The 18,203-nt window shown below is 45.0% G+C and overlaps 1 protein-coding gene across 5 annotated transcripts in view; it reads right to left on the bottom strand.

Annotated features, from left to right (window-relative positions):
• Positions 1-18,203, bottom strand: part of FBXW10B (F-box and WD repeat domain containing 10B) — a 37,725-nt gene that overhangs the window by 12,313 nt on the left and 7,209 nt on the right. For all 5 annotated transcript variants that reach the window (XM_065909995.1, XM_065909996.1, XM_065909997.1 and 2 more), the window contains exons 2-8: positions 12,727-12,903; positions 10,750-10,953; positions 10,528-10,655; positions 9,599-9,721; positions 8,441-8,550; positions 6,434-6,634; positions 2,650-2,771 (exon numbers count right to left, since the gene is read on the bottom strand). In XM_065909995.1, coding sequence (XP_065766067.1) covers positions 2,650-2,771; positions 6,434-6,634; positions 8,441-8,550; positions 9,599-9,721; positions 10,528-10,655; positions 10,750-10,953; positions 12,727-12,903 — 1,065 coding nt within the window. The remainder of the gene's footprint in view (positions 1-2,649; positions 2,772-6,433; positions 6,635-8,440; positions 8,551-9,598; positions 9,722-10,527; positions 10,656-10,749; positions 10,954-12,726; positions 12,904-18,203) is intronic.

The raw sequence follows: 18,203 nt of genomic DNA, 5'->3' as shown, positions 1-18,203 counted from the left end.
CCCATAGCCCATGTACCTGCAACCCAGGGCTCCCCTCTCAAAGCCCTTGGGAGATCCAGCAATGCATAGACCTTGGCTCTGACCCTGGAACTTAGCCTCCTCGTCTAAGAGGTGGACAACTCATCTCCAGTAAGCCTCCTCCTCAAGCCTGAAAGATGCTAGAGTAGATTTCAGGAAAATCATGGCAGGTATTCAGGGCATGATTCCTCCCAGATGCTGTCTCCTGACCCTTACCTCCTACCCACCCCCAGAGAAGAGAAAGCTGTCTATCTCCATTTACATTTTAAAGTATTTCTGAATCTGACCTTTGGATTTTACTTCTAAGATTGTCACAGCTGAGGGTGGATCTACTGCTGCTTCTACACAGATGGTGCTGGAGCCCCCAGCTCTCTTATCGTAAATGTTGGGTGGATATGAGAGTCCATGGGTGGTGGGAGAACTGAGCTTGAAGGAAGAGACTGAGAATCACAAATTCAGTGGGCATCACAAATTCCGTGATGAGAACATTAAAGCCCCCCCAAAGAACTTTCTTCCTCAGGCAATGGAATGAGTATCACAGGAACAAGTACTAACCACAGTGCACACCCACCCCACACTAGCCATGAGCCAGGCACTAATCAAAATGCTTGCCATGCATTAACTCATCTTTACAAGACAAAGCTATTATTACTCCTTCCTGTACAGATGGGGAAACTGAGACCCAGAGAGGTTCAGTAACCTGCTCAAGATCACAGGGGTGGTGAGCAGATTGAACTGGGATTTGAACCCAGGGAGTCTGGGTCCAGAGACCATGTTTCTAACCATTAACCCAAACTATGTGAGTAAGCTTTTCTACATTGATTTTTTGCCCTCGCCTGGGCGTCTGCGGGAACTCCGCACTCAATGGGAGCATTAGCTTCCCATTGCTGCTGTAACAGATGACTATCAGTTTAGAGCCTGAAAATGACAAATGGATTATCTCACTGCACAACCTCACAAGGCTAAAATCAAGGTGTCAGCAGGGCTGTGCTCCTTTAGGGAGTCTCAGGCGGGTGGGGGAAGGAATCCATGTCCTTGCTTTTTCCACTTTCTAGGGTCCCATACACACACCTTGGCTCACGACCCCCTTTCTCCACCTTCAAGGCCAGCAACGTTCCATCTCTCTAACCATTCATCCACAATCACATCTCCTTTTGGTCACACATAAGAAAATGTCTGTTTTTATGGATCCAAGTGATGACCCATGGGCCCACACCAATAACCCAACCCCCATTATAAGGTCCCTGACTTCAGTACATCTTCAAAGTTCTTTTTGCCATGCAAGGTGACACAGTCACTGGTTTCCGGGATTAGGATGGGACCATCTTTGTCTGGCTGTTCTTCTGCCTGCCACACTCAACATGTCCAAAATACAAGCCATCATCTTCTCCTCCATCCCTCCCCTACCCTGCTCTTCGTCCAAGGTCTCATTTCCATCAGTGGTCCTTCTGTGTACCCGATGACCTGAGTTATAAAGTCTGACCTCACCCTTCACCCTTCTTTCTTGCTTTTCATCTCCTGTTGGTGCTGAAGTCCTGCCTGTTCTCATTCTGGAAATCCCACCCGCCCCACCCTCTGTATGTACCATCTCCTGTAAACTCAGATCCATCCGATAAATTCACACTTGCCTATTCTCAGATATTCTGAAGACATCCAGAGGTTCTCTAGACTGAGTAGTATTTTAACTTGTCCCCTGTCCCCACAGTTGCCATCTCTTCAAATCTTTCTTCCACAATATCACTAGAGAAGTATTTCTCAAATACACATTTCATTATATCGCTTCTCAGTTTAGAATGCATTTACAGCCTCATACATCTTACAGAATAAAGTTCAATTTTCAACACAGAAGGCCCTTTATAATCTGGCCCCAAACAAACATGCCTGCCTGATCGCCAACACCACACACAACAGCTCAGCCAACTGAGCAGAGGGAAAGTCTCTCAATTCTTCATTTTCTTTCGTGTTCTGTGATTTGCCTGAGCTGTTCCTTCTGCTTGAAATGCCCTACATGCTCCCTCTGCATGTAGAACTACTCATCCTCAGGACCACACTCAAACAGTACCCTGCCTGCAGTGCTTTCTCTTTTACTCTTATTTCTGTGGTGACTTAGACTTCCACAAACTCGCTGGAGTACACGTTTTAGAACCAGACAGCCCTAGGTTCAAATCCCCACCCAACCACTTAGCAGTTTTGACTCAGGGCTAATTGTTTTTCTCTCTGAGTCATGGATCCCTTATCTGCATCCACCCCATAGAACGCTTATGAGACTGAAATAAGATAATGTAAAGCACCCATTGCAGTCCCAAAGTTAGTACTCAACAGCAACTGTTGTCATTCACATATTTACTCTTCCCTCCGTGATATATTTATATATCTGTCTCCATTAGGAGACCATGAGGCTCTTGAGGAAATAGAAAGCCATGTGGAAAGGGCCATGGCATATGCTGCTTTCCTTACACTTAGCACAGCTCCTAGCATTCAACCAATAGTCATTGAGCGAATGAATCGATGGATTCATAAACAGATGGATGAAGGGATAAGCAACTGCCTTTAGAAATGAGCAAAGAAGTCTTCCGGCAACCCATGGGCTTAAGGAAACATCTTAGAGAGTCTGAGGCATTTCTTTCTCACCTTTTACCTGGCAATCTTTTGCTCCAGAGGCAAGCTTGTTCTTATACACATCCATGCAGGTGATGGTCCCCTGGTGGCCATTGAAGATGCGTATACAAGCCCCACTCTTCAGATCCCAGTATCTGCAGGAATCAGACCACAAAAAAGAGATGTTTTTGAGACTTTCTGAGGGCCCAAGGGTTCAACAGTATAGAGTTCCTTTAGGTTGATAGGTAGTTGGAAGGCATCAGAGTTTCATGATTAAGCTCAGAGTCCAAGGCCTAGATTTGAATCCCAGTTGCAGCACCTATTATGTGTAACTTTAAGAAAGCTACTGAACTTTGGTGAAAACTTCATTTCCTCCTTGATACAATGGAAATGATAATAATAATTATCTCACAGGTTTATGAAATATTAAATACAGTAATGCAGAAATTGTCAACTAGGGGTGACATCCACTCCCAGGGGACATGTGACAATGTCTGAAGATATGTTTGGTTGTCACAAGTCGGGCTTCCCTGGTGGCTCAAATGGTAAAGAATCTGCCTGCAATGTGGGAGACCCAGGTTTGATCCCTGGGTCAGGAAGATCCCCTGGAGAAGGGAATGGCTTAATTCCATGGACAGAGGAGCCTGGCAGGCTGCAGTCCATGGGATTGAAAAGAGTCAGACACAACTGAGTGACTAACACTTTTCATCAGATGGAAGGGTCTCTAGAACAATCACCAGGCTCAGAATCCATGACACTGATTCAGTGGTAGAGCTGATCTTCAAACAAGAACAACAGAACAATTGACATGTGCCACTTGGATTCAGACTATTTTATGTGCATTTCTCAAGAATATCTAGGGCTTCCCAGGTGACTCCACTTGCCATGCAGGAGACCTGGGTTCCATCCCTGGGTTGAGAAGATCCCCTGGAGGAGGATGGCAACCCACTCCAGTATTCTTGCCTGGAGAATCCCAAGGACAGAGGAACCTGGTGGGCTACAGTCCATGGGGTCGCAAAGAGTCAGACATGACCTAGCAACTAAATGCACACACACACAAAGCATATCTAAGAGATATATGGGAAACATGTATGAGTCACACTGTTTTTTAATATACAAACCTGCTTGAGGTCTCTCAACCATCATTCATACTGACTTTGTGACAGGACAAAGTATAATGTCAAGAGACTGGGCTCTGGAGCCAGGTTGCCTGAGGTCCACTCCCATATCCATCACTCACTGGCTGTGTGATCTCAAATAAGTTACTGAATCACCTGCTATCTCAGTTTCCTCATTTGTAAATTGGGGATAATAATGGTACTTATCCCATATATTAGGAGACTTGTCACATAATAAACAATAAGTAAATGTTTCTTTTGATTTGGGCAGGGAGGCGTTGTCAGATTTTTCCTTCTAATATTCCTAAAGGTCCCATGGCCTTTATCTGTTCATCAGAGCCTGCTATGCATACATAGTTGAGTTTAACAAGGTCCCAGTGGTCTGAAAAAAAAGGATGTTTTGAATTTCTACCTCCTAGCAGCATGCTTGACCATATGCCCAGGTTGTTTTCATAATTTATGCAGAAAAGGTATTTGATAAACGCTTTTAGAAAAATAGGAATGGGGACTTCCCTAGTGGTTCAGTGGCTAAGACTCCATGGTCTCAATACAGGGGGATTGGGTTCAATCCCTAGTCAGGGAACTAGAGCCCACATGCTGCAACTAAAGATCCTATATGCAGCAGTGAAGATTCTGCGTGCTGCAACTAAGACCCATTATAGCCATATAAATAAACAAATATTTTTTAAAACTTGTAAATGGATGCTTATAGCCACTTACTCATAACAGACAAAATGTAGAAGCAACCAAGCTGTCCTTCAGTAGATGAAGGAATAGATAAATTGTGGTCCATCCAGAGAGTGGAATATTATTCAGTGTAAGAAAAAAATGAGCTATCCAGACATGAAAAGACATGGAGGAGCCTTAAATGAATATGACTAAGTGAAAGAAGATCTGAAAAAGCTACACACTGTATGATTTCAACTATATAACATTCTGGAAAAGGCAAAACTACAGAGCCAGTAAAAAGATTAATGGCTGTTCGGGATTGGGAGAAGCATGAATAAGCAGAGGACAGAGGATTTTAGGGCAGTGAAAATACTTTGTATGATACTACAATGATGGATATGTGTCATTATATATTTGTCCAAATGCATACAAAGTACACCACCAAGTGTGAACCCTAACATAAACTGTAGACTTTAGGTAATTGCATGCATACTCAGTCGCTCAGTTGTGTCCTAACTCTTTGTGACCCCATCGACTGTAGCCCACCAGGCTCCTCTGACCAAGGGATTCTCCAGGCAAGAATACTGGAGTGGGTTGTCATTTCCTCCTCCAGGGGATCTTTCCAAGCCAGGGACTGAACTCACATCTCCTGTATCTCCTGCACTGCAGGAGGATTCTTTACCCACTGAGCCATCAGGAAAGCACAGATTATGATGTGTCAAAGCAGGGTCATCAATTGTGACACATGTACCACTCTAATGGGGAATCTTGAGGACAAGAGAATATATTCATGTGCGGGTGCAGAGAGTATATTGGAAAACTTTGTGTCTTCCTGTCAATTTTGCTGTGAATCTGAAACTGCTCAATAAAAATTGTCTTTTTTTAAAAGGTAGTTTTGATGCAAGAATAGAAAAGCAAGCCAACAACACTGTGTTGTATTTTTGAAAGTTGCTAAGGGTAGATCTTGAAAGTTCTCATCACAAGAAAAAAAAATGTCACTATATGTAGTGATGGATATAACTAAATTCACTGGGGTAATCATTTTGTAATATATGCATATATCAAGTCATTATATTGTACACGTAATATATGTCAATATATACCTCAATATACCTCAATGAAATACATGTATGTCAATATACCTCAAAAAAAAATTTTTTTAACTCATACACATGGGTACCAGAAAACACATACAGGAATGTCTATGGCAGTAATCTTTGAAAGAATAAAGAGCTAACAACAATGCAAATATCCACCAACTGAAGAGTAAATAAATGAGTTATGATGATGTATTCACCCAATAAAATACTATATCTCAGTGAAAATAAGTTCATTACTGCTATCTATATCATAAAGATGAATCTCAAAATTAGTGCAAGAATCAAGTACACATGAATTTTTAAAACACAACTACATTTATGTTAAGTTCAAGAAAGGACAAAGGTAGTGAATATATCTGGAGATACCTAAATAGGTAGCAAAACTATAAAAAAAATTTAAGTATAAAATTTATACTGATCGGAAGGAAGAAAGAAAAAACAAGAGAAAGGTACATAATGAGATTTGGGGAGTGGCAATGCCCTCCTTCTTGACCTGAGTAATGAGCACATGAGTATTTACTATATTGTTTAAAAATATTTGTGTATATATATATACTTTTATCAATATTTGGTTTCCATACCAGGTTTCACACCCACAAAAAAAAACTACTTTCCCCGAAGGAATCCATAAAAAGAAATATAAATTATGCTTTCATCTAAGAATACTAAAGAAAATACTTTCTGATTCACAAACTTCAGCTAGAAAATAGATCTAATAATTGCTATAAATCTATCTCACTCAAAGTTTAAACAATATACAAATTTTTGGTTTTTACTTTGCCAAAAAAAGTGTGGGTTATTCTAGAAGTCAGCATCATTTAGGATAACTTTTGCATAAATACAGAAAAACATAAAAGCACATGTGCTTTTTCCACAAGCTGTGTTTAGGCCTGGGCAAGTTAAGGACCACAACTTTCTTGGACCACTTACCTGATACTCAGGTCATAACTCCCACTCAGGAGAAAGTTCTCTTCTTCACACAAGAAGAGGGCCCGGACACTCCCAGCATGGCCTCGAAACCTGATGGGTATCTCCTTTATACGTATGATGTCCAGAAGCTGTATCTTTCGATTGGATGACACGGCTAACAAATCTCCCCCAGAATAGTGGATGATTCTATTTCGGTCCCACCTGAGTTGCCAGGAAAAGGATGCAGCATGAGAGAAGAGAACCATGGAACTACTTGGTACAGTGCCTTTTGCCTATAGCAATGCCATCATGGAAAATTCATCCAGCAAGGGATGTAGCAGAAGGCAAGGCCTAATGTTAATAAGCCCTGATGGATCCCTACATCACACTGTAATAAAAATGCATTTCAAGTAGATTTAAAACCTAAACACAAAAGGCACGATTATTTTAACAATTTCTGCTAATGTATAATAAATCCCCAGGACAGAGAACAGAGTATGCAGCATTTTCTGCTTTATTTGACCATGGAAACCTTTTTTCACAGAAAACCTCAGAGGAACACAGTTGGGAAGCCCTACACTGACTGCATATCCCACTGCTGTCATTGTTGTTTCCCTTAACCAATATCCCATGAGCATACTACATTAGGGGCAAAGTCTTGTGCAAATAGGTGCTCATGGGAAACACAAAGATGAGTAAGATATGGATGGACCCTGCCCTCAATCAGTATGAAATCCAACAAAATAGGGTGAGTTGAATTAATTTTCCAATCTCAAGATTATTAGCAAATAGATAAAATATGAGCAGGATGATCAAAAAATTTATTGTCCAAACTGATATTTTTTTATCATGAAAGGGGACACTATTATTAATTACTTGAGGACCACACAGTAAAGCAGGGTTGTTTGGATAAACAGGGATGGATAGTCACTCTAAATACAAGGAGCAATTCCTGACAATTTTGCCCTCATTCCATTTGTGATATCTAGAGTTCAACCTGTCATTTTCTCTGCTAAAGAGCACATATCACCATACTATTCATAAACACTCAACTTTGCCTTTCCCATCTGTTCTGTCCTCCCCCTATTTGACTGGTCAAGATGCAGTTTGTTAGTAAGGTTCACAACCAAAAACAGAATAAAAGATGTCTCTCACAAAACTTTTTTAATAAAAAGTGAAGTTCTAGATCTAACATATGTCAGGAAGTTGACATTATGAAAGGATCTTCTTCTGGCATATTCAAATGATGTCACAATACATAGTTACCTTAAATACCATTTTAATATTTAACATGAAAAGACACAGTACTTTGCTAGAGTGGGTTACTGAAATATGTATAGAATAGCCCCATTTCTATTTAAAATACATATTTATACATGCCAAGAAAAAATTCTACGATAGACATCAAAATTAATGGTAGTTATCTCCACATGACAAGATTATAGAAGGGATTGCTTTTTCTCTATACATTTTCTGGCATTGAGTGGAAATTTTTTCCAATGAGGATATATTACTTCTAAAATAAGAATTAAACAGTAAAGATAGTTTTAAAAGATTTCATGCATGTGAACTGTGCAAAAGGTTGCTGGTCAGCATACCCCAAATTTGTAAGGACAGAGTGGCCTACACCCGCTACTGTTTGTTGTTGTTTAGTTACTAAGTCATGTCCAACTCTTTTGCAACCCCATGGACTGTAGCCTGCCAGGCTCCTCTGTCCATGGGATTTCCCAGGCATGGATGCTGGAGAGGGTTGCCAGTTCCTCCCCCAGGGGGTCTTTTCCACCCAGGGATTGAAACAATGTCCCCTGCATTGACAGGCAGATTCTTTTACCATTTAGCCACCAGGGAAGCCCACCCTCTACTGAGAATGGTGCAAAAATCAAGCACCAAGTCTCCAGATGGGTTTGGGGCTGGAGTTTCAGGTAAAGAAGGATTGCTTTTCCAGTGAGCGAGGGTCATGGGAATCCTCAGATGCTTGCATGGGTAGTCCAGGGGCCTTGGGCCCTAGATTCTGAGCCTAGTACCTACATGTCAGAGAGGATGCGGATGTTGTAAGAGCCACAGAAGACATTCCTCTCCTCCATCTGCACCTGCTGAGTCTCCTGGTTCTGGTACGCAGTCCACAGGTTGTAGTCATTCTAACAAGGGAACACCCGCAGTCAAAGGACAGGGGCGACCTGACCCAGGGCCCCAGACATGCACCCTGGGATTCCCCCCTGGAAAGGGTGCAGGGGTCTATGGCCGCCTCCTTTTCAGGCCGTGGCAACCTCTATGTGGTGATGGGGAGGGGGTCGACCAGTGAGAAAAGAAACCCCTGAGTGAGGGTCCTGATTCCTCTTCCACCTCTGATTCTGTGAACGTCCGGTGCTGCTGATAACACAACTTTTTTAAACTGAGCTCAGGACCACGATGCATGCAAAATAAAGTCACTGGTGCCCCTTGACTGACCATTTCACGGAACCCGGGGATTCATGTTCATGTTGTGTACATGTGAAAGTACAGAGCATACTTGTGGGAACTCGAGGCACAAGTGAAATCATTGCTGCACGCTCTGTGCCTGGTGTGTCGAGGTCTTCACACATCAGCAACACTCACCTCCTCACAGCTGCGTCACACAGCATGTCACCTGCCCCCGCCCCCAAGTATTCTCATCATTTCACAGATGAGACAGCTGAGCCTCAGAGAGGGTAGCCTCAGAGAGGCCCTGCCCCCACGTCCTCCCCCATCCCCAGCCACAGACCTCTGCAGCCATGAAATGCAGGGACAGACCGGTGGGGACACCCAGAGATCCTGACATTGCTCCTGGCTCTGAGCTGCCCACTAGATGCTTGGTGTCATGGACATAGGACCTGGCATGGGAGCCGCAGTCAGGAAGAACTTCAAGAAGACACCCAAATGAGCCCTCACTTAACAGATGAGGAATACAAGGCTTAAGGAGTGGAAATCACCTGCTTATAGACACACAGCACAGGACTCGGCCTCTTTCTTAGGGTACGTCACCTCCCATACCCCACATCCATATGCTCTATCCCATATCCTCCATGCCCCACATCCATAATATGCTCTATCCTGTACCCTCTGATGTCTGACATCCTCACGTGAGGTTCAAGCCTGGACTTCGGCCTTCAGTGGCCAGTAAGAAAGGACGCCCTACAGTCACTTACCCCAGATGCCATCAGAACCCACCTTTGTTCTCAGTTTCCACTTCTGATTTTTCACACGTAGGCGCTTCCCGTCATCCGTCATTTTCGGAACTGGGATAATAACCTTGTTGGCATAATTAGGGTCTATTCCCCTGGTGTAGGACCCCTGGGGGAAATAACAGAAAACAGTTATTTGTTCTTACACTCCAAGAAAAAACTAAAAACTAGTGCTTGGCAGGATCTGAAAGACGGATAAGTTCTGGCCCGGGAAGGCATGGGCCTGGAGAGTTGGGCCACTGCTGTGGGCAGATTGGTTCGAGGAGGATAATGACATCAAACATCCAGGGAGGACCAGCAAGAACGGTGGGTGGCATGGCTGATTCATGTCAATGTATGGGAAAAACCACTACAATATTGCAAAGTAATTAGCCTCCCAATAAAATAAATTAATTAATTAAAAAAAAAAAAAAGAACGGTGGGTGATCTCCAGCCTCCAGCATGTGGCCTGCCTCAAGGCCTCCTCGTCTGTCTCCTGTCCCCTCTCTCTGCTGGGAAAAAAACCAAACTACCAGGAACCCCTGATTTAGGGTCAGGCTTCAGGCAAGAGACAACTGTAAATGCCAGAGGTGGTTACTATCCAGGGAATAGTGCAGCATAACCTAAAAATACACATTGTGGCCTTGTAAACATCTGTGTACATGAGGCCCTCTTATGGCACAAGCTCTGGTAAGGCTTCCTGGGGAAAGCTCCCAGCTCCATGGGGCGTGGGGAAGGCTCTGCCTCTCTCTGCCTGCGGGGCTTCTAGACAGGGTGCTTCCCACCAGAGAGTCAGTGGTGACCGAGAGTCTGGACATGAAGGCAATGAGGAAGCAGCACAGCCCACGTGGAGCTGGAGGCCAGCTCGGGAGCCACCACAGACGGGAAGGCTTGGCAGAAAGGAGACTGGTCTGACCTGTCCCTCCCAGACAGTACCTGCAGGAAGGCGATCTGGTGCTGGATGAAGGAGTGCATGGACAGGTCGGTCTTGACCTGCTGTGCCAGCGCCGCCCAGTGCTGGCTCACAAAGCTACACCTGTTCAAGGTGCTCCTATCCAGGAAACCTGGAAAAACAAGAGGTGGGCCTGGGAACCTCCAACCTGGGCCACAGTGAGGGAGAGGGGGTGCTTGAGAAACCCCCCAACAAGCCCCGCATACTTAGAATATACTTGGAGAGGTGGATGGGCAGCTGGCGGATGAAGTCGCAGTACCTGCTGACCCCAGAGGACAGTTCTCTGACAGTGTCCAGATCCAGCAGCACATCAGTGGCCGGGGCCCAGCCTGATTTGGACACACTGGTTTTTTCAGAAAATAGCCTGTTCATCTCGGAAATACACTGGAGTGAACTCTTCCACTGTACTTCTAGAGGGAAACCGGGAAAGGGGGCACAGCTAAGGCATCTTTGGGGTGAGTCCAAGCCCACTCATGGACAAGTGCTTTCTCCGAGCACTTTTGGGCTTCCCTTGTGGCTCAGCCAGTAAAGAATCTGCCTGCAATGCAGGAGATCAATGTTCAGTCCCTTGGCCAGGAAGATCCCCTGGAGAAGAAAATGTCAACCCACTCCAGTATTCTTGCCTGGGAAATCCAAATCCAGACAGAGGAGTCTGGTGGGCTACAATTCATGTGTGTGTGTGCTTAGTCACTCAATAGTGTCCAACTCTATGCGGGGTTGCAAAAAAGTCAGACACGACTTGGCAACTAAACTACCACCACCACCAGGCCTAGAGCAAGTCCTTGCCAAAACAGAGCTTGGCAGAGTCTACCCTGAGGCCACTGAGCTTTGGTCATTTCTTCCGCCAAAGTGAAAATACAATTTCCCCTAACGAAGCACAGAAGCAGTTTTCAGCATTCCCAGCTCAAGGTGACATCTGCAGCATGAAAACTGCCCTGCTGGTGAAAAGGCATGGTGTCCAGAGTTCCCTTTAAAGGATCCCAACAAGAAAAGCTCTCAGACAATTTGAAAAGAGAGGGCTGGATGAAATGAGATGGACAAGATGGTGATGATTATTGAGCCTGGAAGACAGTCACACGGGTGACGATAACACTGTTCTACCTCCTTAGAACAGACCCTGATGCCAGGAAAGATGGAAGGCAGGAGGAGAAGGGGGCAACAGAGGATGAGATGGTTGGATGGCATCATCGACTCGATGGACATGAGTTTGAGCAAGCTCCAGGTGACAGGAGAGGAGAGGGGAGCCTGGCAGTCCATGAGGACACAAAGAATCAGACATGACTTAGTAACTGAACAACAACAAAAACAAACCTGTTTTTTGAAACTTCAAATTTTCTGTATAAAAGCGTTTTAGAACCTATGCTTTGTGTTTCCTGTATTTATTCCATGTATGTGTCTTGATTCAAAAACCAACTGAGGACAGCCTTAAGGTCAGAGCCCAATTCCCCACTGCTCTTGTTTCCACCTCAAGACTGAATCCAGGGACAGCCCTGGTGTCCCAGCGATAAAGACTGCACTCCCAGTCCAGGAACCTGGGCTCAATCTCTGGTCAGGGAACTAGGTCCCTCATGCCACAACTAAGACCTCGCAGAGCCAAACAAATAAATAAAAAGACTGAATCCAGTGCTGCAAAAATAGCTCCTGGTGGGTTGGATTCTGGAGGTGCCCCTCCCCTTCCCTGTACCAGAGGTCGGGGGGCTAGACCAAGGGATACAACCTGGGGCAGAGGGAAACTTAGGGTCACACTGACTGATTTTCATCCTTGTTTCTCACCTTACCAGTGAGCATATGCACATTCGGTCGCTCACTTGTGTCCAATTCTCTGTGACCCCATGGATTAACCCACCAGGCTCCTCTGTCCGTGGGATTCTCCTGGCAAGAAGACTGGAGTGGGTTGCCATTTTCCTCCTCCAGGGGGTCTTCCTAACTCAGGGATCAAACCTGCATCACCTGTGTCTCCTGCATTGCAGCTGGATTCTTTACCAGCTGAGCCATTGGAGAAGCCCACTTACCAGACATGGGATTAAATGAGGGAATAAACACCAGAGTGCCCAGCCCACTTCGTAGACAACAAATGAGTGTGAGTTGCCCACATTTGTCCTCCTCAGATGCCACCACCCGCCAGCCCCTCCAGGTCCACGGGGACCCCTCCCCTTGGGCTTTGCTGCCACCAGTGGGCTTACCAGCAGTGGCTGTTCCCCCCCGCACAAAGTCACGCAAGCTTGCTTTTCCTGTATCTTTGGACAATGGGAAGGTTGTGTGCCTGGTTCCAGCTGCCCAGTAGGCTTGTGAAGTGTCACACGAGTGTGTGTGGCCTTCTTTAGGGATGAAAAACATGTTGGTAAAGTCTGGGTCGATCCCTGAAAAACAAAAGACCAAGACAAGTGACCCTTGAAGCAGGTGCATGGACAGGAAGTGCTGAAGAAAAGTGGCTTTAGGTCTACTGGTTTCCTTTAAATCTACACAAAACAGACCAGGCCAGTCATGTCTGTTTTTATTTAGGGGCCTCCGAGTGGGAGAAATATCAATAACCTCAGATATGCAGATGACACCACCCTTATGGCAGACAGTGAAGAGGAACTAAAAAACCTCTTGATGAAAGTGAAAGAGGAGCGTGAAAAAGTTGGCCTAAAGCACAACATTCAGAAAACTAAGATCATGGCATCTGGTCCCATCACTTCATGGGAAATAGATGGGGAAACAGTGGAAACAGTGTCAGACTTTATTTTGGGGGGCTCCAAAATCACTGCAGATGGTGATTGCAGCCATGAAATTAAAAGACGCTTACTCCTTGGAAGGAAAGTTATGACCAACATAGATAGCATATTAAAAAGCAGAGACATTACTTTGCCAACAAAGGTCCGTCTGGTCAAGGCTATGGTTTTTCCAGTGGTCATGTATGGATGTGAGAGTTGGACTATAAAGAAAGCTGAGCACCGAAGAATTGATGCTTTTGAACTGTGGTATTGGAAAAGACTCTTAAGAGTCCCTTGGAATGCAAGGAGATCCAATCAGTCCATCCTAAAGGAGATCAGTCCTGGGTGTTCATTGGAAGGACTGATGCTGAAGCTGAAACTCCAATACTTTGACCACCTCATGGGAAGAGTTGACTCATTGGAAAAGACCCTGATGCTGGGAGGAATTGGGGGCAGGAGGAGAAAGGGATGACAGAGGATGAGATGGCTGGATGGCATCACCGACTCAATGAACTTGAGTTTGAGTAAACTCCGGGAGTTGGTGATAGACAGGGAGGCCTGGCGTGCTGCAATTCATGGGGTCACAAAGAGTCAGACATGACTGAGCGACTGAACTGAACTGAGTTTCTACACAAAAGTCACAGAAAGCCTCTGTTAGCCTTTGCCACCCTGCCTGCACTGCAAACCTCATCAGTTCTCTATATACGCGAGGATAGAGACTGAGAGAGAGGGAAGGAGGGAAAGAGAGAGAGAAAGAGGCAGGAGTTGAAAGAGTGATTGCTTTTTTGAAGCACTTACTTAATTTTCTTCAGTGATATGAATAAATGCCCTTGAGTCAAATTAGAAAATTTCATTTTTAAGAGAGAAGCTCCCCTAGCAAAGGGAGACCTGTAAATATAAGGAGCTGATTCCTACGGTGGGGGAGGGCCGCAGAACAGGGAACATGTGTAGACAGAGCCTGCTTCCCTGTCTGGAGGGCAGCCTTGTGCCGGGAGCCAACACACGAGACCCTACCCCTAACAAGGCCATAAGGGAGAAAACCTGACGGGCAAGGCGGATCAGGTTCTCAGGGGTTTCGAAAAGGCCAGCTCACGAGATCCCATCCATGACAAGGTCACGGGGAGAAAGCCTGACAGGCAAGGCAGATCAGGTTTTCAGGGATTTCGAAAAGCTGCCCCTGGCGCTCACCTTAAAGATGATATCTGTCTTTCTGATGCCTGCCTCAATGGACTACTCCCTAATTTCTGTGACACAGGCAGGAAGGCCTTCCCTGAGTTCTTCCCAAATAAGAATCAATTTAGAACTTTAATCAATAAGTTTCCCAGGTGGTGGTATTTTATGAGATTATTCAGGGTGAAAGGAGTGTTTTAATTTAAACTCCTTTGCTGGTAGTTTGTTAGCCAAATGCATTTATGCCCTTGGTACTAATATGCATGATTGCTTATAATATCCTAATCATAAAATAGCATAAAGAACCTGATTATATAAAAGCCCTAACGGATATAGAGCCTTTTTAAGGGGTAAAGGAGTCCTATTAGAAAACATAAGAAAAATTATTCTATAGGAGGCTATTGGGTTGAGATTTGCTTGTTGTGATTTGCTTGCTGTGTTTTTCTTGCTGTGTTTTTACTTTTAATGTGCTAAGGTTGTGTTATAGAAACCATTGTTAATATAGTTAAAGATTTAGAGAAATAAGAACTTAGCCCTAGTGTGGTAACAATGAGACGGTTGTTAATTGTCAGTCAGGAGTGCTAGGCAGAAGCTGCCTCACCAAAGTCACAGAGTCAGTATGGGGTAAACTTCTTAGATAAACACAACTGACAACTTTTGCAGAAAGATTAATTTTTGTATTAACAAGAATATAATTCTACTCTACTATTTCCCTATGAGACTGTTACCTGTCAGTTAAGATCACCATAAAAACGGAAAATAGGTTTACATTCACCTGACCTGCATAAAATGTTAATAGCCCCAAGGCCAGAAGATCATGTGCTAAGAATTACTATAGAATTAGAAAGCAAAAAATATCCTGCTTTTCCTAAAAAACAAAATGATGTAATGCTAATCCTGTGTAATCATGAGTAAGCATCTTGTACCTTGAAAACGTTCTGTGAAAGGGTATAAAACCGGTTGTCAAAAAGTAAAACACAGACTTGGCCCTATCAAGGCTAGTCTCACGTGTCTTCTCTCTCTCTCGCCAACGCCATCCATCCTGAGGGTACCCCCTGGATCCTGCCAAGGCTGGACCCCGCCAGCCTTGCCCATGGGAGATGTATAGGATGGGAGGCCTGGTTTTCAACCCCCGACTGGATGACCACAACCAAGTCACTCAGATTAGCTGAACTTCAACATCATTACCTACAAAATAAAGGCGCTGGGCTGGTCAATCTCTAACCTAACTGACGGGATTCTTTGACTTTCTCCACCACTTCTTCATTCCATCTGATTATTCTTTTACTTCCTGGACACACCAAAGAAAGCAAATGCCTTTATTAGGTTTCTAATAGCCCTCTGCGTGCGTGCTCAGCCTCTTCAGCCGCATCCGACTCTTTGTGACCCCAGGGACTATAGCCCGCATCTGTTCATGGGATTCTCCAGGCAAGAATACTGGAATAGGTTGTTAAATTCCCAACCCAGGAATTTTTACCCACTGAGCCACCTGGGAAGCCCCTAATAGTGCCCTAGGGAGCTGTAAAGTTTCTTGAAATTCTATGAGTCTACAAACAGGACCACACTCCAAGTCTCGTGGACAGCAGGAATGCCCCACTCTCAAAAGAGCTCGACCTCTGAATCTATCTGATGCCCCCTTCCAAGCTTCTCCCATGCCGCAAAACCTCTGCTTCCCTTTCTAGACATCCCCCTGCAACCCCAGTCCCTTGCCTCCTTTCTGGCTGCTTTTGCTGCCCTAGTCCAGCTGGCCAAGACCTTCTCACCAACAGACTGGACCACTGGCTCCCAAAATGAGGCATACAGACCAATATCAGCATCTCCTAGCAACATGTTAGCAATGCAGACTCATAACCCACATTACACCTGCTGGGTCAGGAGCTCTGGGGGAGGACCACAGTCACCCGGGTGTTAATAAGCCTTCCCAGTGATTCTGATACAACAATAATGGAGAACTCCTATCCCAGTCTTATTCAGTCCTTTCATGCCTCCAGAAGACTCTTGAGAAGTTCCTTGGACAGCAAGGAGATCAAAACATCAATCCTAGAGGAAGTCAACCCTGAATATTCGTTGGAAGGACTGATGCTCCTTGAAGCTGAAGCTCCAATATTTTGGCCACCTGATGTGAAGATCAGACCCACAAGAAAAGACCCTGATGCTGACAGCAGATGAATGGATAAGGAAGCTGTGGTACATATACACCATGGAATATTACTCAGCCGTTAAAAAGAATTCATTTGAATCAGTTCTAATGAGATGGATGAAACTGGAGCCCATTATACAGAGTGAAGTAAGTCAGATAGATAAAGAACATTACAGTATACTAACACATATATACGGAATTTAGATAGATGGTGGCGATAACCCTATATGCAAAACAGAAAAAGAGACACAGAAATACAGAACAGACTTTTGAACTCTGGGGGAGAACGTGAGGGTGGGATGTTTTGAAAGAACAGCATGTATATTATCTATGGTGAAACGGACCACCAGCCCAGGTGGGATACATGAATCAGGTGCTCGGGCCTGGTGCACTGGGAGGACCCTGAGGAGTCGGGTGGGGAGGGAGGTGGGAGGGGGGATCGGGATGGGGAATACATGTAACTATATGGCTGATTCATGTCAATGTATGACAAAACCCACTGAAATGTTGTAAAGTGATTGGCCTCCAACTAATAAAATAATATTAAAAAAAAAAAAAAAAAAAAAAAAAAAAAAAGAAAAGACCCTGATGCTGGGAAAAACTGAAGGCAAGGGTGGGGGGGAGTGGCAGAGGATGAGATGGTTAGATAGCACCACCGGCTCAAGGGACATGAATTTGAGCCAACTCTGGGAGACAATGGAGGACACAAGAGCCTGGCATGCTGCAGTCCACGGGGTCGCAAAGAGTCAGATACAACTCAGAGACTAAACAACAACATCTGACCCAGCTTTGGATAAACTCCACATCCAGGTTAGATTTCACGTCCAAGCAAGAAATACGGTGGAATGAATGGAAATAGGGCTTTCCTGGTGACTGAGGTGGTAAAGAATTTGCCTGCAATGCAGGAGACCCAGGTTCGATCCCTCCGTCAAGAAGATCCCCTGGATAAGGGAATGACAACCCACTTCAGTTTTCTTGCCTGGAGCATCCCATGGACAGAGGAGCCTGGTGGGCTACAGTCCATGGGGTCGCAAAGAGTAGGACACGACTGAGTGACTAACACTTTGATTTTGACTGAATGGAGCAAAGTCCTAGGTTTGGACCTCTTGGCCTGGTTTCCGTGCAGTGCAAAATTTAGGGCAAAACAAGTCAGCAGTAACCTTAACCCCTCCCAAACCCACTTCAATCCTGAATGCATTAAGGCAGGAATCGGCCCGGCACTAATGAGCAGAGACAGCAGGACCAGCCATTTCTGGCCTTCAGGGATGAAGAAGTCCCTGTACCATGCTTGACAGCTGAAAGTTCCTTCTGCATGTGTCATTTCATCATTTTCTAGAAGGAAGTCACATTTCAGGAGCTTCTCCTTCGGTCAACAGGACCAGGCACCAGGATGGTGGCTCAGTCGGTAAAGAATCTGCCTGCAATGCAGGTGAGAGCTGAATTCGATCCTGGGAAGTTCCCGTGGAGAAGGAAATGGCAACCCACTTCAGAATCCTTGCCTGGAGAGTCCCATGGACAGAGGATCCTGGCAGGCTACAGTCCATGAGGCCGCCAAGAGTCAGACATGACTGAGCAACTAGCCCACCACCACCTACCATCTGGAAATGCCCCGTCAACCTGAGCTTGTCCACACCTCCCATCCCTTCACAGGCTC

The sequence above is a fragment of the Muntiacus reevesi genome, chromosome 18 (assembly GCF_963930625.1).
Source record: "Muntiacus reevesi chromosome 18, mMunRee1.1, whole genome shotgun sequence".
NCBI classification, from domain to species: Eukaryota; Metazoa; Chordata; class Mammalia; order Artiodactyla; family Cervidae; genus Muntiacus; species Muntiacus reevesi.
The sequence above is the reverse complement of the archived record's forward strand: the minus strand, read 5'-3'. Positions and strand labels throughout refer to the sequence as shown.